The sequence below is a fragment of the Stenella coeruleoalba genome (assembly GCF_951394435.1).
Source record: "Stenella coeruleoalba genome assembly, chromosome: 10".
In the NCBI taxonomy this organism is placed as follows: Eukaryota; Metazoa; Chordata; class Mammalia; order Artiodactyla; family Delphinidae; genus Stenella; species Stenella coeruleoalba.
This window is the reverse complement of record NC_137156.1, coordinates 61,803,903-61,830,256: the sequence shown is the minus strand read 5'-3', so window position 1 is coordinate 61,830,256 and position 26,354 is coordinate 61,803,903. Positions and strand designations below refer to the sequence as shown.

Genomic DNA, 26,354 nt, shown 5'->3' with positions numbered 1-26,354 from the left:
TGACCCCAGGGTCCTCACCCACCACAGCCCTCGGAGCAAGACTGGAAGCCTCGCTTTGTTTTTTTTTTTTGTTTGTTTGTTAATATTTATTTATTTTATTTGGCTGCACCAGGTCTTAGTTGCCACATGCGGGTTCTTAGTTGCGGCATGCATGCGGGATCTAGTTCCCTGACCAGGGATCGAACCCGGGCTCCCTGCTTTGGGAGCACGGAGCCTTAACCACTGGACCACCAGGGAAGTCCCCTGGAAGCCTCGCTTTGGACAGCCACTTGTGGAGGGTGGAGCAGGGAAGGTGTTGCTGAAAGGTGCTGCAAGTCTGCCCTTTTCAGGTCCCCCTTGCAGATGGAGAGACAATGAGAGTGTGGCTGCTGGGGGCTCTTTGGGCATGAAGCCCAGGCTAAGCTTCCAAGGAGGTTTAAAGTCTTGTGAGAGGTGTGGCTTCAGATAGGGAATGGTGGCTGGAGTTCACAGGCGGAGGGTAGATGAAGAGCCTACTGACAGACCCATTCATTTATTTAATATGCTCTCATTTAACAGATTCCCAATATGTGCAAGCCAGGTACTGAGCTAGGCCCTGGAGATGCAGTGGGGCAAGACACGGTCTCTGCCCATAGACTGCCCTCAGGCATGGGGTACAGACAAGTACACATGCAGTTCTCATACCATGTGATACCCGCATGGGGCTCAGTACTCCGCGGGAGCTCAGAAGAGGGGTACCTGTCCAGGTGTCTGGGGCACAGAGGGCTTCCCAGAGGAGATGAGGTTGGAGCTGAAGCTGAAGGATGAGTATGAGTAAACCAGGCCCCAACTCTCAGCGGTTAGTTAGTAAAAGGCACGGTGTGACTAGAGTATTGGGTGGGAGAAGGGGAAAGCCAGAGACACCATCCCAGGGGATCAGAGACATATTTTGAAGGAAGAGCTGATAGAACTTGGGTGTGAGAGAACGAGGCATCGGTCCCTGAGCTTTCCCATGATGTGCATTGGTTAGTTATTGTATCTGGTCTTGTCCAGGTGGTGCCAGAACTGGCACGGCTCTACCTGCTGCAGGGCCACCTGGACTTGTGCGAGCAGCACTGCGCCATCCTCCTGCAGACTGAGAAGAACCATGAGACAGCCTCCGTGGTAAGAGACTCCGGGCCCTCTTCCCTGCCTTCCCCAGGGTCCCTGCGACCGCATGCGGGCTGCTTCCTAACCCCGTAATCCCAGGTGCCCGGCTGACCCAGCCCTGAGGGGCTGTCGGGCAGCAGGACTCAGCACTGGACCCGCTGCCCTTTGGATGGGAGGGGCGGGCTGGCAGCAGGGGGCAGCAGCGACCTCCCGGGCCAATCTGAGGGGAGGTGGTGAGGCTGATTCACTCCGGGGGAAACCACACCCAACTGTTGAAGGCAGGGGTGGGACAGGTTCCTGGGGCTTCGGGAAGTGTGTGGGAAGAGCCATCCCCAGTCCAGCCGCTCTCCACCCTGTCACCCAGACCACCTTCAGGACCGCCCCAGCAGAGGTGGGGAGCCCCCATTCCACCTCGCTGCCTGGAGCTGGTAGTTCTCAGATGGGGGTGGAGGGCCTAGCTCCTCGCATGTCTACCTCCAGCCTTTCCTTCCTACTTCCATCCTTGCCCTCCGCTCCCCACCCCAGGCTGCCCCGCCTTCTCGGCTTCTCCCGTGGCAGCTTCTCCCAGAGCCCAGAGAGGCTACCTCGGAAATCCTCTCCTACCTTCCCTCCTTACCCACCCCGTTCCCACGACAGCCTCCCCACCATGCCCATGCAAGCTGCTGTCCCAGCATCGCGTGTTTTCTGATAGATGATGGCTGACCTGATGTTTAGAAAACAGAAATACGAAGCTGCCATCAACCTCTACCACCAAGTCCTGGAGAAAGCGCCAGGTAACTGCCTGCATCGAACCTACCCACTGAGACTGCCTGTGTCGGTTCCCACCAAGCGAGGGCTGCTCTCCCCCCAGAAGGGTGGGCCCTCTCCCCTCCTTCCTGACTGGGCAGAGGAAGCCCCCTCCTCTCTGATTGTTCCCAGAGAGGCAGGAAACTGATAAAGGCCCAGTGGAACGTGCTGGCCCTTCCCGAGTCCAAGGGGCCAGTTCCTGGTCTCAGGCAGGGCAGTGCTTGGCACTGGACCCAAGACAGCCTGTCTATCCCCAAATCACAGACACTGGGGCTCAACATAAGTCCCCTTTTGAGGTCACAGCCACCTAGAGGTAGCTAGAAATTCTCCCCTGACGTGTAGCTCCATTCCCACTCACTGCAACATAAAACCACTGCTTCTTGCTGGGGAAGGGTCCAGACACGAGGCTCAGGGTGGAGCCCCAGCCAGGCCCACACCAGAGTCACCCAGCAATCACAGCTATTAGGAGTTCGGGTCCTGGAGCCAGACTGTCTAGGTCTGAATCCTGGTCCTCTGTTTACCAGCTTTGTAACCTTTGGCAGATTACTTAACTTCTTTGTGTCTCAGTCTCCTCATCTGTAAATGGGAACAATAAGAGTACCTACTTTATTGCGTCTCAGTGGAGACACTGGAGCCACTGGGTTGCCCCTGCTCAGCCCAGACGGGTAGTGTTTCCTGGTCCTCCCTGCCTCTCCCTGCCTGATTCAGCTATTGGTTATCACAGCCTGAAGGTTTCTGCTCTCTTGTTTTAGACAATTTTCCTGTGTTGAACAAACTAATCGATCTGCTACGAAGAAGTGGCAAACTTGAGGACGCCCCTGCCTTCTTTGAATTGGCCAAGAAGGTGTCCAGCCGGGTGCCTTTAGAACCAGGGTTCAACTACTGCAGAGGCATCTACTGCTGGTGGGTTGGGGTGGGTGTGTTGGCAGTTATGTGCAGGAGGTTGTCCCTAACGGACATGCTGGCGTTTGCTAGGGAAGCAGAAATTCAGCTTCCAGATCAGGAAGCAGGGAGACCAGCGATCCTGCCCCTGCATTGTGCAGATTCACAGAGTGACCCCTGTGTGTCCCTGTACTCCTCGGGCCTCAGTTTCCCTGTCTGATTCTTGGTGTTTCTCTCCTCCACTATAGGCACATAGGGCAACCCAACGAAGCCCTGAAGTTCCTAAACAAAGCGCGCAAGGACAGCACTTGGGGCCAGAGCGCCATCTACTACATGGTGCAAATCTGTCTGAACCCAGACAATGAGATCGTGGGTGGAGAGGCTTTCGAGAACCTGGTGACTGAGAGCAAGTGAGGGCCGGGCTGGCCGGCAAGGGCAGGGGTGGGACCTGGGGGAAGGCAGAGAGAGCCCGCGGCCTCTGGGTCAAGGCCAGGTGAGGGCCAGGCTGTCAGGCCAGTGCCCTCTGCCCTCTGGCTTGGCATCCGATGCCCACGGCTCCACTGACAGGAAGGAGTTGGAGCAGCACGGCGTGCGCACTGCTGAGAAGCTGCTGCGGGAGTTCTACCCACACTCGGCCTGGGGCCAGACCCAGCTGCGGCTGCTGCAGAGCCTGTGCCTGCTGGCCACCAGGGAGAAGGCTAACGTGGAGGCGGCGCTGGGCACCTTCACTGAGATGGCCCAGGCCGAGGTGCACCAGCTGCCCACTGGGTGGACAGGCGGTGGGGGGATGCCAAGGGCGGGGCGAGGCAACACTGCTTCCCACCCTCACAGAAGGACAGCATTCCCGCCCTGCTGGCCATGGCACAGGCCTACTCGCTGCTGAAGCAGGTCCCCAAAGCACGCACGCAGCTGAAGCGTCTGGCCAAGGCCCCATGGACGCTGGCCGAGGCCGAGGACCTGGAGAAGAGCTGGCTCCTGCTGGCCGACATCTACTGCCAGGGCGGCAAGTTCGACCTGGCCTCGGAGCTGCTGCGGCGCTGCATGCAGTACAACAAGGCAAGGCGCGCATGGCTGTCGGGGCGGGGTCGGGGGAGGGGCACATGGGCTTTGGGGGCAGAGATGCGGGGGTAGGAAGGAGATGAGAAGAGGCGGGACAAGAGGGTTCCTGTGGACCACAGAGCAGGATGGGAACACGGAGCAAGGCAAGAGGAGGCGCACAGTGTCTGGGAGGGGGGAACGTGGAATGGGGAGGAGAGATGGGAAGGGTTCATGAGGTCGAGGGGCAGCGTGCAGGGAGGGTTTGGTGGGGCCGGGAGGGGCATTTGCAGGTCAGGGCAGGAGGGCTGCGGAGGAAGGCGTCCTGTCAGAGTGGGCACAGCTGAGAAGAGGGTACACAGTTCACCCCTCGCCAAGGTGGGCGGTGCTGCTGGAGTCCCTGAGTGGTTTGGGTGAATGCACCCACCGCCCATCCCTTGCCCCAACCGGGATGGGATGTGGCTTTCCCTTCAGTCCTGCTGCAAGGCCTACGAGTACATGGGCTTCATCATGGAGAGAGAACAGTCGTACAAGGACGCAGCCACCAACTATGAGCTGGCCTGGAAGTATAGCCATCATGCCAACCCTGCCAGCGGTAAGGCAGCCAGGCAGGCGTGCGTGGGTGCTGGGCCGGAGGACCAACAAACTCACCCTGCAACACAAGGCCTATGTTCTGGCTGTTGTGGGAATCGGAGGGGTTCTCAGGTCGTCGGACTGCCACCCATTGTCTGCATTCTCCCTGCTCCTGGATAGGCTTCAAACTCGCTTTCAACTACTTGAAGGACAAGAGATTCGTGGAGGCCATCGAAGTCTGCCACGATGTAAGCCCCCGACAGTGGTGGGGGGCTTGCTGCAGTGGCGGGGAGCCCTGCCTGGTGCTTCACACCCTTTCTCTCTCGGTCCCAGGTCCTCAAGGAGCACCCCAACTACCCCAGAATCAGAGAAGAAATTTTGCAAAAGGCCCAAGGGTCTCTGAGGCCCTAGCTGTGGTCAGTGGGAGCCAGGGTGGGTGGAAACTATCAACCTACAGAAGTTTCATGGAGGGGGTGGGAAGTGGGTCAGTGGAGAAGAGAGTCAGAAAATGACATATTCTTCCCATTTCTATATTGTGTGTGGCTTATTTGAATCATGCCTAATCTGGTCTAAGGGACGTCCCAAAGCTTTATGTTTTTAAGGCACAAGAAGCAATTTTGCTCTGGGGAAGAAAGTTATCAACCAGCTTAGCTTCCACTGAGCTCACTGGGCAACTTCTAATGGGCTCCGCTTTTATCCCAGACTGTCAGAGGCCAAAGGGGAGCAAAGAGGTGGTTTAAAAAATACCCTACAGCTATTTTAATACTTTTATGTTTGCCCGTACAAGCCTCTCTTCTCCTGTCTGGTCCCCAGAATCCTGGATTAGAGAAGCAACTGCTCCTCTCTGCCAAGCTGCCCGCTGCGTCCTCCCTGGCAGGGGCCCAAACAGGCCCACTCTGTCCATGCATTCTGCCTCCCCCTCCCCAAGTCTTCAGCCGGCGTCTGCTGGTCCTTACCAGTTTGGGACAAACCCTGATTACTCTTGCCTCTGGCAGGAAAATACATCCCAAGTAAAACTAGCTCCTACTTCATCTTTAGTAAAAGACAGTGACCAACTAATTCATCCTCGAGGAACCCTTTTAACACCTCAGGGGACAAAAGCAGGGGTCCCTGTGTAGATGAATAGTGTTAATTGTAACTGGCAAGAGGGTGACAGAGGTCACCTTTGGTGTGCTCCCAATACCTCTCTTCCTGTTTTGCAGGATGGCAGTAATGGGCCAGTCTGACCTCAGGGGAAGGAACTCTGAACCGGGAGTCAGGAGGCCTAGAATCTCCCTGTGTGACCTTCCCCTCTGGGTATGTGTCCCCATCTGTGGCAGGAAATTAGACTAGATCTCTGTGTTCCCAAATCATGGTACAAATCCCTGCTAATGATACACAGCAAACATTTGAAAGTTTAATAACTATGTGTTTAAGTATCATCCTTATAGAAAAAATAGTACAACAAACTCATGAATTTGCGGGTGCTGTTACGTAGAATGGTTCTAACTTTTAAGCATATTGATATAATTGATATAAAGTAAAATACTTAGTATGAGTAGAATGCAGATATGGCAAAGTTTTCAAGATAAGTTGTCCAGTGACTAAGGTTTGGGAATAGTGAACGGGTAAACGTCCCTTCTAGAACAGCCTAAGTCATCCCTGATGGCTGCAAGCCTTGTCTTTATAACATATTGCTGATCTTGTGCATGGCCTTTTGGTATGAGTCAGTGATCTGGAATGTTTTCCCCAGGTTACCACCATCCTTCCTATGGGAAGCCAGCTGCCTTTATTATGATCTGCTTTACAACCTAGTTTCTTGGGGTGGATTATGTTGAGAAAAAAACCCAAGTGACCCTGGGGCCCTAGATGGGGAGTGGGTAGGCTCAGTCCAGCCATGGGCTGTGGCCACGGGATAGGAGCCTGCAGGGGCTTCCAGCCAGAGTATTGGAGCTGTCGGGGGCTGCCACCCAGACCCCCAGGCTGGCCAGAGCAGAGCCCCAGGACCCTTGGAGAGACCCAGGTTTTGGATCATGCGTGCTGGAGCAATCTCTACAATAGGGCTCCCAGGGATCAGTGAGAGGGGCCACGAGACAACTTGATGCACCAGAATACTCCACCCTGAGACGCCTAAGACCTGGCTGTCCCTGCCTAAGCTGGTACCAGGGACAGGTGGCCCCACCATAGCCCAGACTCCAAGCCATGAGTTCTCTAACGGCCACTCGACTGACGACATGACTACGTGACTATGTCTACACATATCCTGAGGCAAGCGATAGATACCTAAAGGGTGACAGAACTGGCAAAAAAAAGAGGATAAAACATACAGAAATAGAGCAGACACATGAAAACAGAATGGGAAGTCAGACACGCACCCGAGGCTTACATGTTCCAGGCACTCCTCTGAGCACCCGAGGCTTACATGTTCCAGGCACTCCTCTGAGCACTGGGTGCGTATAACTGAGCAAGCTTGTGAGGTAAGCAGTGTTATTATTTGGACAATACGGGGGACACCAGGCACAGAGAGGGGAAGTAATTTGCATAAGTCACCTCACTAGTTAGTATAAGAGCTGGGATTCGAACCCTGGGACTCTGGGTCTGTGCTCTTAACCAGTAAGCCATAGAGAGGAATAAGGGGTTCCCAGCATAGGCAGAGAATTAGAGCAAGAAAAGGGAGACCCAAGTCAGGTCTTTTTGGTGACCCCTCCTAGCGTTTGTATAAATCATTATTATTCCTAGAGGGGAGGTCAACCTTGCTCCTCAGGCCCCCAGACTGGGGCCTCCTGGGGCAGGGTGCAGCCTGCTCTTCTGGCCTTTGGCCCAAGCTGCCAGGGACAGGTCAGACAGGTCTGGCTGGTGCAGATGGATGAGGTTCTGCAGCTTCTGGTGCTCAGGTCCCCAAGGACCTCAGCCACTCAGTCCCACGTAAGGCCTGCACCAGCCATATCCCACTGCCCGCTTCACCCTCGAGGCCAGGCCCCAGCTCAGTACGGGTGAGTGGGAAGAAGTAAGCCCACACCCATCCCACACAGACAGCCCTGTCCCAGAAGACTGCCCTGCTGCTCCCCACCACCATCCAGGTGACCACTGGAGATGGCTTCATCCAAGGGGAAAACTGCTCCATCGGCCCGGCCAGCCTCTTCTCACTGGCTTCCTGTCTCTGAGTTGACTGGCTGGCATGGAAAGAGGCCCAGTGTCCCCCACTTCTATCCCCAACACAGCCTCAACGTCCATACTGCCCAGGAGGGCCTGCCTCCCCCTCCCCCTCCCTCCTCCCTGCCACCTGAGGGTGTACCTGTGTGCTCCCACAAATGTGCTCCCAGATCCACAAACACAGACCACACTGAAAAATAGAGCCTCTTTATTGGTACCTGTAAGCTCAGGTACAAGGTGTTCCCACAAGCTCGCAGGCTGGCAAGGCCTCCTAGGCAAGAGGGCAGGCCCAGAGCCTGGGCTTCTTGGCACAGACACAGAAAAATGAATAAATTACAGTTCTAATACTCAGGGACAATATAGAAACTATGATGCGAAATTCAACATCTGCAAACAAAGGGCATGAAAGCCATAAGGAGCCACCCCTCGCCCCTGGCCAACTGGCCTTAGGGTACAGGCAGGTGGACCAGGCTGGAGTGCGTGCCTGGAAAGCCCTGAGTGGTCAGGGGCGTGCTACAGGCCCTGGGGCAGCCCCTTGCCCTCTCTGGGCCTCCTGCTTCCCTCTTCTACATTGATGGGCTTGGAATAAAAGCTGCAGCCTTTGGGGAGGGGGAAGATGGGGCAGAGGACAGGAAGGAGAGGGGGCTGCGTGGGGCAGAAGAGGGTTTTGGTCACGGTTGGTCAGCCCAGCCCCTCCCCCTGCCCAGATGCTGTCCCAGGCCAGCTCCGGCTTGCTCAGCCAGCCGGAGCAGGGCAGCTGCCACATTAGACAGAGGGCTCAAATCCATGCCTGGTCTACAGCAAAGCCCCGGCAAGGGCAGGGCTGCAGGACTAAAAGGTAAAGGGACTCGCAGGGGTCTGTGCCCCACCCCAACCCTAGCATTGCCTGCCAGCCACCTAGTCTCCAAATAAATTATGGAAATAAATTATAGTCTTCACAGTCCAGAGGATTCAGCCACCCATGAGTCTAGGGCTCAGGGTGGCAGAAGAAGCCTTAAGAAGTGGCTGATTTCAGCCCTGTGTGGCTGTCTTTGGGCTTAGGAACATCATACAAGACCGAAAAGGAGTCTGCAAAGCTCCAGGGGAGCCACATTTCTTCCTGCTCCTGGCACGGCCATGGAAGTGGAAGAGAGGGTGCGGGCATATGGGGGACCAGGCGGCTGAAAGGGGAAGTGCCCCCCCGTCCCGCTTCAGCACAGAAGGTTACAAAAATAAATAAATAAATCCAGAGTGTTGCATGAAAATTAGGAGTGCCCACATGGGAGCCAGCCAATGGGAGACCGTTACATACAGGCAGACCTCAGGGAGCCCCCAATTACAACGAAGCAGCAACAGGGCTCTTGGGGCCGGGAAAGGGCACCCTAACCCTCACACAGACACAGGCTCCACCAGCGACGCTGGGGCAGTGTCCTCAAACAACTGGCCGTCCATGAAAGGAGCCAGGGCCTCGGCGGCTGGCTCAGACAAGCCCATGATGGACTCCAGGAAGCACGTGCTGGCGTCCCCAGGGGGAGAAAAGGCAGGCAGGGCAAAGTGGGCCGCCTCGAGGTTGTCCAGGCTATCAGACACCTTTTGGGAGGTGTAGTGGGGCCCCAGACTGTAGTCTGGCAGGGCCTGGAGCAGCTTGAAGGAGTCACAGGAGGACAAGCTCAGGTCCACTGAGCTGCTCTGGCCGGCATCCGTGATGGCTGGCACCGGGGGGCCGGGGAGGCTGCCTTCCCCCAAGCTTTCAAGGCCACTATTGAGGAGGCAGCTGGCATCCAGGTTGGCGTTTTCATCCAGGATGCCTGACGCGAGGCTGGAGCTGGAATAGCTGTGGGTCCAGCTGGCCAGGCCAGTGGGGTCACCGGTACCAAAGATGTCAGCTGGGTGGAAGCAGCTGAGGTTGTCCAGGCTGCCCACACCCCCTTCCTCCTCCTCCTCCCCCTCTCCACCCAGGTCAGAGTCACTGAAGCTCAGGATCCGAGCCAGGCTGTCATCGTCCACTCCGGGCTGGAAGCCGGGGCCGGGCAGGGCCGGGTGGGCAGAGCCACTGGGTGCCTCGCTGCTGCTCGATGCTGTGGACGAATCGGTCATGTCGCTGCTGCAGCTGTTGTCTCCCAGCTCGCTGCTCACGGGGGGCTTGGCCAGTGGGAACGTGGGGGCCAGGACCTGCTCGCTGGGGCTGAATGCGGCACCCTGGGCCGGGGCCTCCAGCTCCCCAAGGCTCTCGGCCCCCTGCTCCAGCTGCAGGCGGGTGAGCGTGTGAATGAAATGGGTCTGAACTCGCGCCTGATTAAATTCCACACGGCCCTTAGGGTTCTCACAGCCCTCTCTGCAGCAACCACAGGGGAACGCTGTGTGGTCCATCTGCAAAGAAAGCAGAGGTGCAGGTGAGGATCCGGCGGAGCCCGGAGAAGGCCCTGACTCAGGCTCACCTTCCCAGCCCCGCCTGGCTCCCGTACCTGGCACTTGATGCCCGCCAGGCTACAGCTGCAGGTCTCAGGGTCACAGACCCTGTCACAGCGACAGCCACAGTCCTCCCGGGACTGGCGCAGGGCCTGCAGCTCTCGCTTCTCCTCACGATCGATCCTCCGCACGCCCGAGGCCCGCAGCAGAGCCCGCCGCTTCCGGGCTGGGTAGGGCTGGAGGAAGGTCATTTCCTCCAACTGGCCACCTGCCACGGCCACTGCCAAATCCTCCTCCACAGAGGCATCATCTATGGTGTCCACTGTAAGCGGCAGGCTGGCCTCCGTCTTGGGTATCCCGGCCTCCGAAAGCTGTGTCCAGAGAAGAGAGGAGGGACGTGAGAGGCAGACACGGATGCAGTTTCTGGCAGCATCGGTCACTTGATAAATACCCCCCTGCCACGTGCTTACTCTCTCTGGGCTGGGCACTGTGGATGCCATAGTGAATGGAACAGCCAAGCAAACACCCTTAGGGCGTTTGCAAACAGGTTTCGTATTCATGTTATTCCCCAGTCCGTGGACGAACCCCCTCCCCCAGACAGATACACCGACCCCCGGTGTCCCATCCACTCCCCCTTCCCAGTGAGGTCAGGCATATTCAGGCACCACGTCCCTAGCCCTGCAGCAAACAGGAGACCTTCTATACCCATCTATCTGCCTGCAGATAATTTGGCAGCAAACCCTGATCAGGCCAATCACAGCCCCACAGGCCTCCCACAAACACAACAAGCAAATCGGCATCCACCCTGACACCTGTCCCCCCAAGGCTAGGACTTCAGAGCAACTCCTAGGGCGAGGGCCATGCAGAGGGTCTCCCCACCTTCCATCTCAGTGCCTCCAGCTTCTCCTCCTTCAAGCGTAGGCGCAGCTTCTCTTGCCGTGCCCGGGCTTGCTCCTGCGTAAACTCGGCCAGGGAGAAGCGGCGGTAGGCACTGTGGCGGGAGGCCATACCCAGGGTGCAGCCGCCGCGGCTGGGCACACTGGTGAAGCCCTGGCACCGAGGGAAGTAGAAGACAGTGATGCCATCGAAGGCTACCCGGCCTGGGCGCTTCCGAGGGGTCCGCTTCAGGATGGACAGGGCTGGAAGGCAGGCAGGGGAGGGGCGGGCATTAGTTCTCTGTGAGGCAGGGCCTAACCCCCAGGAGGTGATGCTGAACCCTCTCTCCTCACACCCCTCACACCCCAAAAAAGACATGGATCTGAGCCTAGGAGCCAGCCTGGCGGAGACTGGAGCTGGTAAAATGCAACATCACCCTATGTCAACACTGGCTCATTGTTATTTACCAGTCCAAATGAGAGCAGTAAATATCTTTCCCATCTTTAGTAGCCATTTACAGTTCCCCTGCACAGTTTTCTATAGTTCTTTTTTTTTTTTTTTTTCCAGTGGGGGGGCGGTGAGTGCCATGCGGCATGCGGGATCTTAGTTTCCTGACCAGGGATGGAACCCGTGCCCCCTGCAGTGGAAGCACGGAGTCTTAACCACTGGGCCACCAGGGAAGTCCCTCTATAGTTCTTAAAAAATTTATTTGTAGGAGCTTTTTATATATACTCAATATTAGACATTAATCATCTAACCTATCTGTGCAAATATTTTAGTCCTTTTTTTTAACATCTTTATTGGAGTATAGTTGCTTTACAATGTTTTGTTAGTTTCTGCTAGTCCTTTATTTTTGCTTGCGGGCTTTTACAAAATAATTTCTAAGGTTTATATAATCAAAAGTATATTGAGCTCTTCCTTTATAGCTTCTGTATTTTGCAACAAGCTTAGAAAGGTCTACCCTTTATAAGTTATTAAGTATGTTGATTAGTAAGCTATGTATTGGCATATTCAATATATATATTGGTATATTATTGATTTTTATTAGGTTGAACCATAAGAAGTTACCATGAAATAATCAAATCTTAGCAATTCCATATATTTAAACTTAATATATTAATTTTGTACCCAGCTACCTGAGGGAATTCCCTTCTAATAGGTTTTCTGTATACATATTCTTGAGTTTATCATGTAGTCGAACACCTGCAAATCATGGCAATTTTGCCTGTCCCAATCCAGTATATTTCTCATTCTCTTTGCTAACTGAATTGTCTAGCACTTCCTGAACAATGTCAACTAACAGTGGTGACAGACAGTGTCCTCATCTTGTTCCTGACTAAGTGGGACTGCTTCCAGTATTTCCTCATTAATTGTAATGCCAGGTTTTAGGTTGAGACATATATTTTTTTATCATTTAAGGTAGAATTTACTTATTCTTATCATACAGAGGGTCTTATCTGGAAGGAATATTACATGTTATCAAATATTCTTTCAGTATCTACAGCGGCTCTTATATTTTTCCTCCTCTGACATAGTCATTTGGTAAACTATATTGATTAGATTTTATAGTATTAAACCACCCTTGTATTTCCAAAGTAAACCCATAGTAGTTTAGTCAGTTAATGTACTGTTAGATTCTATCTGGTAAAAATTATACTTTCTCATGTATAATGTACAGATATGCATATAGTACATAAATAGACATATCTGTGGTATTAAGACATCATGGTGGGGAGGATCAGGGAGAAAATGTCTCAGTGGGCTCCTTGGGGTTTGGGGTGCAATAATGAAAAATAAGGTTGAGAAACACTGCTCTAGGGCCATCTTTGTCAGTTTGGAATCAGACTTACGCAAGCTTGAAAAAGTAACTGGGAAAAAACCTTTTCACTGCGTTCAGGCAAAGCCAAACAGCGTTTTGCTAGGCGAGGGACCGGCCTGACAGGCCCCTCAGCACAGAAGCGTGGGGTGTGGGACTCGGGCAGTTCAGCTGGTAGAGGATAGGGAGCCAGCTGGAGAAACAAAACAGGAACTGAGGGACAGAGCTGGGCGGGAAGGCCCCAGGGCCACTGAGGAGCCCTGCCCTGAACATGATGACTTATAAGCTGGAGAGTCCCAAGGTTAAAGGTGAATGCAGCTGGACCCAAGTGCCTCTGGACAGGGGGCATTCCCGAGTGACCCCTGTAGGACAGGAAGTGGATGAGGTGGGGAGTCAAGTAGGGAAGCTAAAGCCATGGGGACACGACCTCCAGAGGCCAGAACGACTTCATCAGGGCCCCCCAATTTCATCTTCAGGAAGGAAAGAGGGGTGTAATGCGTTCCCAGGGTGAAGGGACTCACGGGTGAAACTTCGGGGGCCACAGAAGTTGCGGTCAGGCAAGGGCATCTGATCCCAGGGGCCTTCCTCATCTGAGTCCCAAGACGGGGAGGCCGAAGAGCTCGGGGAGCAGGAGGGAGAGTGGCGGCCCGAGGAGGACAAAGAGGAGGAGGACGAGCAGAGTGAGGAGGAGTCCTCATCCAGCTGGTCGAACTTCCTCTTCAGCAGCCCAGTCATGGTGGTGAGGGGTACTCTGGGGTCTGGGCACAGACAGCCTGGAACAGGAAGGGGAAAGCTCTAGATGGCAGGCCTGAGGGCGGAGGTGGGCACCCAGCCCTGGTCATCACCTCTCCCACCCACCCTCCAAGGCAACCCAGGCCCTCCCCAAGGAGCCCTACGTGCCAGGGCCACATCTCTAGTTGGCTTCTTTGCACCAGACGGAGCACTGAGATCCAAACCCTCGTCTTGGCCCTTACAGACTCCCGCCACCTCTGCCCCAAAGCCCTCCTGGGACAGCACCGGGCACCTTCCCCTCTACCTCCTGTAACCCACCTACATGCACGCACACGCCAGACCGACAGATGGACCGACAGACCTCAGCCTGGCCACGCTCATTCCCCGGCAGGAATCCTGGGGCTGACTCACTGGCTGGGTGATTCACACAGCTGCATCTGTGTGCCTTTGTGTGTGTGAGGCTGGGCGCACGCCGACAGCCTGCACGGCCCTCGTACAGTGGCTCTTCCTCCCCCTCCTCCTGCCCCTAGCACACCCACAGACACGCCACCCGCACACCCCAGCAACGGGCCCTCGTTAGGGGCCAGGCTGACCAGGACTCAGGGAACAGCGTGGCTTTGACACCAGCCCCGATTTCCAGCGTCCAACTTCCCTGTGATGGAGCTGCTCGGACTCTCCCTTAGAAACCCCCGCCCACAAGAGAAGTCCCAGGTCTCCAGGCCTGACTGGGGCCAGAGCCACCTGGACTTTGTGTCTCTTTAGCATCTCCTATTTGATCTTCAAAATTCACCTTCATCTTGCCTTCCACTCCAATATCTAACCCTGTTTGTTTGAAATAACTTCCTAGGGAAATTCTTTTCTCCCCTTAAAAAAAAAAAAAACCCTCTTCTAGTAAAACTGACCGGCCAAGACGACGCTCTCCCGTCCGTAGCTGGGTGACTTGGAGCACCCCAGGATACACTGCTCGCTGTGTCTCCCCTTTAAGGGTCTCAGCCCTCCACAGGAGTGCAACCAGAGATTCCCACAGCTTGGCTGGCCTCAACCGAGTGGGGGGCACTTGGGGCTCCTTCCCTTAAATGCTGCAGCAAATAACAACCCCTTCCACTGCTTGGGAATCCCCAAAGGACTCGGCCCTTAGGGCTGAGCCCAGCTACCTTGTCTCTCTGTGCCTCTCACCAGGAGGAAGGGGAAACGATGCAGAGGCCCCAGTGCTGGGGAGCCCCTCCCCCACTGCCATCACAGGAAATGAGAGTGAACAGGAAAAACCAACCAGAAGGCTGGCGATCTCCCCTACTCAGGTGTCCTTTCTAAACACCCCTATCCCCGTTTGCCTAGCCTTCCACAAAGTCTGTGGATCCCAGACCCAGGCACTATGCCGTCAACCGACTTGCTAGATGAAATTCATCCCAGGGACAGCCTCTCCCCACAGGCACATGAGCAGCAAGAGAAGCTCCCCGACTTGCCAACCCTCCAACAACAACGGTCCCAAGGAAGGAGGACGCACAGGTGTTTCCGGGGGCTTCTCAGCAAACAGTTTCTCAGGCTTGGCACCAGCCCCCACCCCCCAGGGTCAAACCACAAACAAACACAACCCAGCTCTCAGCTGACCTGAAGGCTCTCACAGGAGATGCGGGAACTCATGGCCCAGAGGCAGGCATACACACACATTTACACAAGCAGACAGAGCACAGAGGCACCCAGACACAGAAACACACAAGGACAAACCACAACCCACGCATCTTGTCCCCACCACAATCCTGTTGGGAGACCCCATCCTTTCCCAAACTCCAGATGCTGTCTACAGGGTGCTGAATGCTGTCCTAATCACACACCTAAGCCTGAGATTCCCCCGAACCAAAGGCTCACTTGGTCTCTCTGCCTGGCCATCCCTTAGAAACAAAATTCTGCAGGCCCCAAATCGAACCCCTTGTCTCTGCTCCCCACCCCCCATGCCATCTGTTCCTCTTCCTGTGTTCCCTATCTTAGTAACAGCACTGCCACCCACCCACTTACTCAAGCCAGAAACCTGCAGTCATCCTCAACTCCTTCCTGTCTCCCTCCATCCACATCCAGTCACCCAGTCCTGGAAGTACACATTAGCTCATTTAAGCCACACAAGGCCAGGCACAGACTTGGTAGGTATCACGGAGGCCACCCAGCATAGTGTTAAGAAAACCTTGGCTCCAGAACCAGACTGCTTACATTCGAACCCTGTCTTGGCTATCAGTTGGCTGGGTGACCCTGGGCAAGTTCCTTAACTTCTCTGTGTCTTCAATTCTTTGTCTTACAACCTCACAGGGATGGGAAGTTTATGTGAATCATTACATGCCAGGTTCTTAGAACAGTGGTAAATGCTTGGTGAATGTGTCATTCTACACTGAGAAAAAAAGAAAGAGCTCCTGGATACACACAATACAGATGGATCTCACTGATATCATGTTGAGTGACGGAAGCCAGACACAAGATTACATGTGAATGAAGTTCAAGAAAAGGCAAACCCAATCAGTGATGATAAACCCAATCAGTGATGATACAGTTCAGAATCGTGGTTATCCAGCAAGTGGGAAGGGCATGCACTGGGGACAGTCATGAGGGAATTTTCCCGGGGGGGGGGGGGGCGGGGGTGAGGGGTGTCTAGAAATATTCTATGTTGATCTGGGTGGTGGTTCCATGAGTGTCTAAAACATCTCACTGTACACATAAGATTCATATACTTTGTGCATTTTACGTATGTCACCTTCAATTCTGTAAGTCTGTTACCCCTATGTCTCTGTTCCACTGCTACTACCCATGTCCCCTGCCTCTGTTTCTGCCCTCTGCCCGCAGCCACTCTTTACCCTACAGCTAGAGTGATCTTATTAAACCGCGTGTTTATCTACTGCCACCCCCATGCAGAAAATCATTCCCTAAGGGGAGCCCTTAGGATCAAGTCCACAATTCCACAAGTCCACAAAGAGGCTGATAAAGGCCTGGCTGCTGCCTCCCCTCCAGATTCATCATGCAAGACTCTCCCCAGCCCCCTCACTTTATACTCCAGCTGAACTTGCAGTTGCCCAAATGGCCATGACCTGCTCACCTCCTGGCCTTTGCACAAGCTGGAACCCAGCCTCACTCCCCTTTAGAAGTCATCTCCAAGAAGGCCTCCCTGAAACCCTCACTCCTCCCCACTACATGACTCTCTGGGCTCCCGCGGGCTCTGGGATTCCCCCATCGCAGCCCTTACGGCCCCTTCCTGCAATGGCCTCACTGCTCATCTCCCTCATGCCAGGCTGAAGGCCTCTCGGCCTGATCGGCACTGTGCCTGTGCCTGGAATAGAGTCTGGCACAGAGAAGCCTCCTGAGGACCATCAGAGGTAGGCAGCTGACGCTGCAGATCAGGTATACACAGAGAAACAATTTAGGCACATGAGGTCACGGGGGCCCGCTGGTCAGTGTGCCCTCCTCCTGCTCCTGTCACAGTTAGTTGGAGGGGAGGACGTGCCCATCCCCCAACCTGTGCCTGAGGGTTTGAGCAAGAATAGCACCCAGAAGGGGGTAGCTCTGAGAGCAGGAAAAGGAAGCTCAGGCTGCAGGCAGGTGCCAACACAGGCATCTCAGGAGGTTCCCCAAGAGTAAACAAATAGAAGGAGTGTTAAGGAAGCAGGTTCAAGCCAGACACCCTGGCTCTGCCTCAGGGATGTCTACAGACTGGGAGCTTAAGGTGAGGGGGTTATAAACTCCAAGGCTGCAGACAGGGAAACGGGGACACAGGAAAGCTACAGCCCGTGGTGCAGGTTCTAATGATGAGCACCCAGCAAAATCTGCAGACCTGGAAATGGGAAATCATCTCCTCCCTGACACTGGGGAGGAGGAAGAGCCCCTGGCTCTTGTGCTCCGCCGCCCGACCTAGGGATCCAGAGGCTGAGAGAGGCAGAGGCAGATGAGACAAAAAGACTCAGCCAGAGACAGGAGAGGCCAAGTCAGAAAAGGAATGAAAGATAGTGAAAGAGTCCAAGAAAAGTGTCAGACAGTGAGTCAGAGGGTGGGGGAGGGGCCCTCAGCAGCTACCCAGGAATCAAGATCCTGACCGTGGCACGGTTCCCAGGGTGAGCACAGCCCCCTCCGAGGGTCCTGGAGGAAGGAAAAGCAATTCCCAGGAGCCTGCTCAGACAGAAATACCACACCCCCAAGGAGCCCCGGAGACAGGCCCTGAATCGAAGAGAACCAGGCTTCTTCCGGGATCTGCCTGGGCCCTGAGAATCAGGCCGTCCTGCCGTCACCACCCACAGAAGCTGACAGCCCAGGAGGAGGAGGGGCGCCTCCCCACCCTACTAGCCACAACTATCTACACACTCAGGCCACACCATGTGAGCCAAGGGAAGGCCACCTCACCCTGGATACCAGGCAAACAAAGGCTGTTTGGGGGCAGGAATCCCCAGGCCTCTGAAAAGTCACACCAACTCCTCTTCGACCACAGCTGTCCCAATGCCCTGGCCCCCAGTGAGAGCTGGTATTGAGAAGGGGGAACCTTCAGCTGCCTCCACCCTCCTTCAGGAATCTGAAGAATGTTCTTTAACCTCAGAGCCCCAGGCCTTGGCCAGGCCAGGCCAGCTCCCCCCAGTACCTGGGGTCAGATGACCTCGGATCCTCAGGAACTACTTACTGGCAGAAGGAGAGAGCACCTCTGAGCACCTCAGGCCCCCATGGGGACTGGCTAGAAAGGCAGCCAAGGCAGCCCAGAGAGGGCAGGCAGGGAGCCTTGGCACACCCCTCCCCCATCCATCCCTCCAAAAGTGATCCCCGGGTGAGGGGACAGTTCCTCAGCCTTGGCCTCCAGGGCCTGGCACTGGGGAGGTGCCAAACGTTTGCTGGCTACCTGAGGCAATTGCTCCTGCAGAAAGGAAACTGCACCTGACAGAGACTGCTTCTTCCACCTAAGCAAGGCCCCCTTCACTCTCATTCATTCATTCCTTCAACAAATATTTATGGAGCGCCTAAGACATGCCAAGCACTGTGTCACACACCTGGGCATACAGGGAGCAAGACACAGACCAGTGCTGCCCCCTTGAAGTTTTGAGTTTAGTGGGGAGGAGTATAATGAGTTACAAACCGTGCTGGGTGGTAGGATGGAGGGTGGGAGGGGTACAGCTGGGGGTGAAGACAGATCTCTTGGAGTAAAGGATGGGATGTAGGAAAAGCTCCAGAGAGAGAGGGGAGCACAGGAAGCGGGAGGGACTTGAAGAGAAAGAGGCAGAGAGATGAGGGGGAAGGGACGGCCTGGGAGGGGGCTTCAGGAGCCAGGGAGCCAGGGCTGACAGGGCAGGCTTTAGCCTGAGGGCACAGGAAGCCACAGAAGGGTTGAAGTAGGGAGTGACAATACCAGATTTGCATTTTAAAAAGATGGCTCAGCAAGGGACAGAAGGGGGTGTGACCGGTTGGACCAAGCTGCCAGAGCTAGGTGAGAGATGACAGGCCAAAGGCTTAGGAGAAAGGGGAAGGGAACCCGGTGACCTCTGGAGGTGGGGACCAAAGAAGGCAGCGATGATGAGGATTTGGGGGTAAGCTATGAGTTCCGCTCTAGAGGACTGTGAGACATCTGAGTGGAGGTGTCGAGTGGGCAGTGGAGCCCGGGAGGGACCCCCTTGTGTCAGGAGTGTGGGCTGTGTGTGACTGTGCCAGGGAGCAGGAGTGACTAAGTGTGTGACGGCTGCTGTAGTGTGGGCATCTCAACAGTGCCGTGCCGGTGTAAGGGCCCCCGGGAGGGGAAACTGAGGACCTGTAGGAAGTACGTGCTGGGGAGGGAGCCGTGCGTGGGGGAAGCCTACATGTGCCCGCGGGTGGCCGGTGTAGCTGCACCCATGACTCACAGCGGTGGCCTCTGCGTGTGACGGTGACTGACAAACAGGTGAGCGTACGACACAATCCCTCCTCCTCCCTCCCTCCCGGGGTCCGTGACTCACGGAGTCTCACTCCACTCTCACCCCTCCACTCCCTCCCTGACTGACGCCGGGCACTCGCCGCAGCCCCGGCACCCGCCCCCGGGTGGAGCCCGAGGAGGAAGGCGACAAATGTCACCTGCTCCGGCCACGCGAGGAACTTCTGAAAAGTTCTCAGGCAACTGGGTCAAAAGGGAACTCACCCGCGGACGCGCGCCCGTGGCCAGCCCGCCGCCAGCGCGCAACCACGGGGCAGCCACCCGCCCCGCGCTCGGGGCGCCGGGACCTCTTGGGGTCCCGGCGGCGGGGCGGGGAGGGGGAGCGGACAACCTGAGACTGTCGCCTCCCGGTTTCCCGACCCGGACTCCGGCCGTGGCGCGCCGTCCGGGGCCGGGCTGTCCCCGCCCTGGCACCCGCTCAAAGTGGCGGGGGGCAAACGGCAGGGTCCGGGAAGCAGCGCGTCCCGTGCGGGACACCCCCTCCTCAAGGTCCCGTCGCCCGGCCCGGAGCCCACGGTGCTGACCTGCGATCCGGACGCTCGTCAAGGGCAACGCCGCGACCCTCGTCCTGGCCGGGAACGCCCCCTGCGCTGCGACCCCGCGCTCGCTCGCTCGCTAGCTCGGTGGGCAGCCGTCGGCCCAGCAGCCCCTCGCTCTGCGCGTCCGGCAGCGGCGGCGGCGGCGGGAGACTGGCTGCGCCCGGCCCCGCCCGCAGCTCCGCCCTCCTCGTCAGTGGAAAACTCCGGGGCTCACGGCGCTGACGCACGCCGGGCCTCCCGCCCGCCGCCCCGCCCAGCCCCGCCCCGTGGCACCGCCCCCCCCCTGCCCCGGAGGCACCGCACCTCCCGGCCCGAGCCAATTTAGCGGCCCCGGGCCTCCCAGTGGACTCTGACCCCGCGCCAGCGCCGCGGGCGCTCTCGGCCCCCAGCCTCTCCCGCGCCCCTTCGCCGCCCTACCCCGGGTCCTCTCCCGCATGCGTTCCTGGAGTCTCTGACACTCCCGGCAGGCCGAGCAGGTCGGGAAGATCCCCACCTCTGCTCGCGGCCCCCGTTTACAGATCGGTACACTGAGGCCCGGAGCAGCGCGGAGCGTCCGTCAGGCCACCCGGCGGTGACAGAGCCCAGGCCTCCTACACGCCCTAACCGCCACCGAGCCCGAGGCAGTTTACTATAATCCCATCAAACGTTCCCTCCTCTGCCCCCTTCCTACCCCTCACCCCCAGATCGCCTGGAAAGTATACTCTGGGGATGAAACGGGTGGGGGATGGGAGTAGAGATAGGGGGTTGGGAGACAAGGTCATCCTTGGTCCCGACCTTCACCTCTGCCCATGGGCCAGAGACTCTGCAGAAGCCCTGAGCTAGGGGTTCCTATAACCAGCTTATCCCCATCCCCACCGCCACCCGATCCCTCTCTTAAAAAAGAAGAAAAAAAAAAAAGGCTGGTTTCTTCTCAGCCAAACCCTGGCCACTTAAAATGGCCCACTGCCCGCTCTGCTCCCGCCAAGGCCTTTCCTGGGTAGGGGCCAACTCTCCCAGTATTACTGCGCCGGGGAAAGTGTGTGCATGCCCCGGCAGCGAGTTCTGGCCCAGGAACCCACCCTCCTCCCCTCTTCCCAAGCGCTGGTCAGATCCTACCCACCACGCGTGCCCTGAGCGTTTCTACCCTCACACCTTTCCTGCAGGTGTCCCTCTCGCCTGGAACGCCTTCTTGCCCTCTCGCTGCTTACCAGAATCCCACCGCCTTTAAGGTCTCAGCTTGCACTGCCTCCTCCAGGGAGCCTTCGTGGGAGCCTGACCCTCCCCCCTTCTGGCTCCCGCTGCATTCTGGGTTCTTTGACTGTCCTAGAAGAACGCTGTGTGTGACTAGCCCAGCCCTCAGGATTCCCTTCTACCTCACTCCAGGTGGCGGGTGGGGGTGACCTGTCCTGCCTGGATGGCATCTGGGGTAGAGATGATGGTAAGGGCCTCTCTAGCCACAGGTGTGTATGTGGAGGGGGCCAGGAGGGGTCTGCCTGCCCTTTACCTTTCTAAGGAAGAACCCTAGGAGGAATGCAGGTTGGGGGAAGCTACAGCCCCTGTTCTTGCTGGATGCTTTGAATGTGTGTACCTGAGGGGCCTGCAGAGGGGAGGTAACCTTTCAGTGACTTACCAGTGCCCTCAGGATGAAGTCTCAACTCTGTGGGGGCCTACAAAGCCAGAATAATCAGGTCCTCGCCCACCTTTGCAACCTCACCTCTTCAAACTCCCACACCCCACTCACTTCACTGCTCCTCCATTTTGTCTTTAATGTGTGCACGTCTTTTTACTTGCACATTGTGCTTGTAACATTGCTACAACCTAGTTTTAATTTACACACGAGGTATTCTGTTCTGTACCTCCATAAGTTTCTTCCACCCTAACCTCTGCACTTCCACCCCACGCCCTTGATAACTGCACTCCAGCTCTGATTGCCAGCAGTCAGTTCTTGGGGTGTGTCCTGCTCATCCTGATTTAAACTTCCAAAGATGCTACTCCCCAGCCTGCACCTGCCTTGCACCCACTTAGTTGTATGGTTTCCTTGTGCATTTCCATGTGAGTTGTCTGTGAGCCCTGGGAGGGCAGGGACCATGTCTGACTATCCTTCGCGCTCGTTAAGAACATATTGAATAAATTGTCTATGCAGTAAACATGTACAGGGAGCTGGGGCTCAAGGAGAGGGCAGGGCTGGAAGTGGGGATGGAAGGGTCATCAGCAGACAGCCGGTACCTTGAAGACCTGGGTGTGGCTGAGACATCTCTGGAGGGAGTTGAAAGGCTACAAAGCTGTGTCCTTTGCTAGAGGTGACTCAGCCCTTAGGGCTATGAGGCAGGTGGCTACCCACCCACTCCCACCCCCCTCAAATACTCAGCTGCACTGTCTCCTGTGGCTGCTGGGTGATAGACCTTGCTGGTCCCAAGGAATCACTTCTTCCACTGCCTCCTCCTTCCTGCCTCTAATCCTCTAGGTAGGTCCTCAGGAGACAGGGAGGTCTCTGTGACCTACAGTGGAGTTCTAGTTTTCTCTCTCTCTCTCTCTCTCTCTCTCTCTCTCTCTCTCTCTCTCTGTGTGTGTGTGTGTGTGTGTGTGTGTGTGTGTCTCAGTCTCTCTCTGTCTCTCTCTCTCAAGTCTTCCAATTTGTGAGATGGGGGCATTAGACCAGAGAACTCCACTACCTTCAACATTCCTTGAGCTAGTTTCTAGAAGATGCTGCCTGCTGATCAGGGAACTGGGTAGAGTTGAGCACTAGTTAATGAGGGTCTCTCAGGCTGTCTCAGTTTGCATCCTGCTGGGCTGTGTATGAGGGAAACCAGACAGGACAGAGACCAGAGCAGGGAGTTGGCAAGGGCTGGAGAGGGGGCTTAGAGCAGGGAGGCCAATGGTTGACAGGGTTTGGGAGGCAGGAAAAGAAGGAGAAAATAAGGGAAAACATAGGAGAATAAAAAGAATCAAATAAGTGATATGTTTTCTCTAGAAAAGCATCTCCCTGTCCTGGGATGGGCTCACCAGATGTTCCCCAGATGTTGCTGGTGATGAGAAACATCTTCCTCTGGGATCACAAGTAAGCTCTTCCTGTTGGTAGGGAAATGAAGGGTCTGTTCCAAGGCAAGGAGGGTGGGTCTGGAGCAGCATCCATCTGTGACTATGGCACATACATAGGCAAAAACACACCCACACACCCTCAGGGAATTTTTGAATACTTTGGAGAGTCCCACAAGTTTCTCAAACATTCAGCATCCATGGACCACCCAATTTTAGGTAAATAAAAAATTACTACTAGTTTTAAATAGATTTTTTAAATTAAAAATTAATGATGCACTTCCATCCGAAAGATTAAAATTAAAAGGACTTTTTTTTAAGTACTAAATGCAGCAGGATTGAGAATTCATCAGATTTATCATACATTGTTGTTGGGAGGGTAAACTGATACAGTTTGGAAAATAATTTGGCAGTACCTACTAAGGCCAGACTCTATGATCTTATAATTCTACTGCTCTGTATATTCCCAAGAGAAAAAAAGGTGCTTATGTCCACGAAAGACACTTACAAGAATGTTATGGCAGCTTTATTCATAACAGCCTGAAACTAGAAACAACGCAAATGTCCAATAGGTGACTGAAAACAACTACGATTTATCCTACAATGAAATATTACACAGCAATGAAAAAGAACAATTGCCTCACATAATGACAAGGATGAATCTTTAAAACATTATGTTGAGTAAAAGAAACCAAGCACGAAAGAGGAATAACTATGATTCCATTTATTTATATGAAGTTTAAAAATAGGCAGAACTAAAGCACAGTGACAGATAATATTACCTTTGTGAGTATTGACTAGGAAGGGTGACGAGCCTTCTGGGGTACTGGAGATGTTCTATATCTTATTCTGGACAATGCTTGGACAAGCATATACATATGTAAAAATTCAAGGTCTACTCTTAAGATTTGTTTATGTCACTGTATGTAAGTCTAACCTTGATAAAAGGAGGGGAGGAGGGGATGACAATCATAGTGCCATAACTGTGAAAGGGATGCGGTTGTTCTCAGCTGTCCACCAGTAAGTCTACCTCCTGACCAGTGAGGGATACCTGGGGCTCACAGGTCGGGTTTAGCTCTTTAGGTTTCTCTCCATCTAAATTACTGTAAGAGTTTTATTCCACCATGATTCTTAGGTGCAAGGAGGTTCATGGTTTTTGCATCTAAGGGTTTTATAGTTTTAGCTCTTACATTTATGTCTTTGATCGATTTTGAGTTAACTTTTGTATATGGTATAAGGTCAGAGTCAAGCTTCATTCTTTTGCATGTGAATAGCCAGTTTTCCCAGCACCCTGGCTGAAAAAATATTATTTTTCAAAATCAAATCAAAGCAGCTAAGTCCCAAGGAGAACTTCAACCTCAGTCAGCAGGGACCCTCTCCCATATGCTGCCTCCAAAGTTTGTCTGAGGAGTGGGGATGCCTTCTCTGTCCTAGATGGCCTGGCTCTCTGATATTCAGTCCATGTTTTCTGCTCATGGGTAGCATGCCCCTATCCACGCCTATGGATTCACAGAGAGTAGGTGGGCTCTGCTGTTTCTGAGCCAACCTTGGTTGTGGGAAGGGAAGGAAAGAGTCTTTAGTGAGACTGGGAATGGGGACTAAGTCCTGTCTCCTTAGGAGGCTCAAACATCCCTCTGGGGATAACCTCAGCCTACCACCTCCTCCTCTGCCCAGTCCTGGGGAGCATCCTGTTCCTCTCCACCTTGGCTCCTCCTCCTCTCCCTCAAAGGAACTCATCTCTCCAAGCCCCCATCCCTCCACGTACCCTAGTCCCTCAAACAGGCTAAAGGTGTGGCTCCCAGGCCAGCAGCGTCAACATCACCCGAGAACTTGTTAGAAATGAAGATTATTGGGTCCTCCCCAGACCCACTAATCAGAAACTCTGGCAGCGTGGCCCCAGCAACCTGCATTCTAACCAGCCCTCCATTGATTCTGATGCACATCAAAGATTGGGACCCACTGAGCTAAGGCTGTGGAAAGCGAAAACCAGGAGAGGGGAACGTCTTCGAGCACATTTCCTGAACATTCTTGTTCATCTGAACGAGAAGACTTTTTAGTGTAGATCTGTGGATTGAAAATCTAAGCAGTTGAGTTCTGGGTCAAAGGATTTTGACTGATATTGCCAAATCGCCCTCCCCAGAGTTGCACCAATTTTACTCTCAACCAGTAGTATTTGAGCATGCCTGTTTCCCAACACCCTCCCTGGCACTGAGTGTTATCAAACTTATTGATCTCTGCCAATCTGATAGGAGAAACCAAGAAGAGATCTTACTGTTTTAATTGCATCGCTCTAATTATGAGTGAAATTGAGGCTCTTATAAACCGTTTGTGTTTCCCTCTAAACCACGGGTTTATATTCTTTACTTATCTTGTGTTGTTTTAGGTCTTTGAGGATTAGGGGGATGAGCCCTTCTGTCTGTCACACATGTGGCACTTAATCCTGGTTTGCTTTTTACCCAGGTTGATAGTATGTTCTATCATACAGAAGTTTTAAATTTTTATGTAGCCAAATTTCTTAAATATTGACCTTAGGGATCCTGGTGTTTGTGTGTTGCATTCCCTATCAGGATGCGTTGGGTCTTCGTTGCTGCGTACGGGCTTTCTCTAGTTTCAGCAAGCAGGGGCTACTCTTCGTTGCAGTGCGCAGGCTTCTCATTGCGGTGCCTTCTCTTACTGCAGAGCACGAGCTCTAGGCCCATGGGCTTCAGTAGTTGTGGCGCATGGGCTTGGTTGCTCCACGGCATGTGGGATCTTCCTGGACCAGGGCTCGCAGCTGTGTCCTCTGTATTGGCAGGGGGACTCCCAACCACTGCGCCCTTTACCAGGGAAGCCCTTTACGGTCTTATTTTTAAATATATAAATCCTTTACCCATTTGGAATTTATTTTGACTTAAGGTATGGTATAGGGTTTCCATTTTATTTTTTCCCCCAAATGATTTATTTTCCTACCACCTTTTTCTTTTAATTCAAATGTAACCTTAAACAGAAATTGAATTCTCATGCGTTCTGGAGTCTGTTTCTAGTTCTCTACTCTGGTCCACTGGGTTGTCTATTTCATCTTTGGGTACCAAATTGCCTTACAAATTACAATTTCATAATGTGTTTTGTCATCTGATAGGTGTAGCCCCATCGTGTTACTTTTCTTTTACAGGGCTTTCCCGGCCCCTTATTTAATTCCCCATTTGAGTTTCATATCATTTTTTGACAAGCTCCCCACCTTAAAATCCTATATTTTAGTTAGAATCACATTGAATTGATACATTAATTGAGCATTGATGTTTTTATAATATTGGGTCTTTCTATTCAAAAGGTCAGTATAGAATGTTCCCTGTATAATTTTAATATTCATAAAGGCCCTTATATGTCTTTTAAGTATTGTTCTGAATATTTTATCTTTTTGATTGCTATTATGAGTGCAATTGCTATTATATATTCTGGTAAATTGTATTTTTTATGTAGAGGAAGGCTACTGAGTTTTGTATATTAAGCTTTGTAAACTGCCATCATTTTGAACTCTCTTATTGTCTGTTGTGCATTGTCAGTTGTGCATTTTTCAGTC

At 54.0% G+C, this 26,354-nt stretch overlaps 2 protein-coding genes across 6 annotated transcripts in view; one reads left to right on the top strand and one right to left on the bottom strand.

Moving 5' to 3' along the window:
- The window catches only part of TTC21A (tetratricopeptide repeat domain 21A), a 30,383-nt gene extending 24,673 nt beyond the window's left edge, over positions 1-5,710 (top strand). For 2 of the 3 annotated variants that reach the window (XM_079933133.1, XM_079933131.1), the window contains 10 exons: positions 1,012-1,122; positions 1,799-1,880; positions 2,646-2,796; positions 3,024-3,185; positions 3,343-3,523; positions 3,607-3,831; positions 4,285-4,405; positions 4,564-4,631; positions 4,717-4,799; positions 5,586-5,710. In XM_079933133.1, the coding sequence (XP_079789259.1) occupies positions 1,012-1,122; positions 1,799-1,880; positions 2,646-2,796; positions 3,024-3,185; positions 3,343-3,523; positions 3,607-3,831; positions 4,285-4,405; positions 4,564-4,631; positions 4,717-4,794 (1,179 nt within the window). In that variant the 3' untranslated portion in view covers positions 4,795-4,799; positions 5,586-5,710. The remainder of the gene's footprint in view (positions 1-1,011; positions 1,123-1,798; positions 1,881-2,645; positions 2,797-3,023; positions 3,186-3,342; positions 3,524-3,606; positions 3,832-4,284; positions 4,406-4,563; positions 4,632-4,716; positions 4,800-5,585) is intronic. The other variant, XM_079933132.1, reaches the window with a different exon arrangement.
- A 2,012-nt stretch (positions 5,711-7,722) lies between these two features.
- On the bottom strand, positions 7,723-19,885 carry CSRNP1 (cysteine and serine rich nuclear protein 1). Of its 3 annotated transcripts, none has more exons than XM_079934041.1 (5): positions 19,766-19,885; positions 13,117-13,368; positions 10,783-11,042; positions 9,960-10,274; positions 7,723-9,864 (listed from the first exon to the last, which is right to left on the bottom strand). In XM_079934041.1, exons 2-5 carry the CDS (start codon positions 13,328-13,330, stop codon positions 8,884-8,886), a joined length of 1,770 nt encoding a protein of 589 aa, XP_079790167.1. In that variant the 5' UTR covers positions 13,331-13,368; positions 19,766-19,885; the 3' UTR covers positions 7,723-8,883. The 3 variants fall into 3 exon arrangements, with proteins under 3 accessions (XP_079790167.1, XP_079790168.1, XP_079790169.1); XM_079934042.1 differs by lacking the exon at positions 19,766-19,885 and adding an exon at positions 14,230-14,426; XM_079934043.1 differs by lacking the exon at positions 13,117-13,368 and having other exon boundaries at positions 19,766-19,879.
- Positions 19,886-26,354: the final 6,469 nt, after the last annotated feature.

Coding starts and splice junctions, on each gene's coding strand:
- CSRNP1 (XM_079934041.1), bottom strand. CDS start 13,330: ATGACTGGGCTGCTGAAGAGGAAGTTCGACCAGCTGGATGAGGACTCC. Junction 11,043..13,116: donor TGGCCCCCGAAGTTTCACCC/GTGAGTCCCTTC, acceptor CCTGCCTTCCAG/CCCTGTCCATCCTGAAGCGG. Junction 9,865..9,959: donor TGGCGGGCATCAAGTGCCAG/GTACGGGAGCCA, acceptor CTTTCTTTGCAG/ATGGACCACACAGCGTTCCC.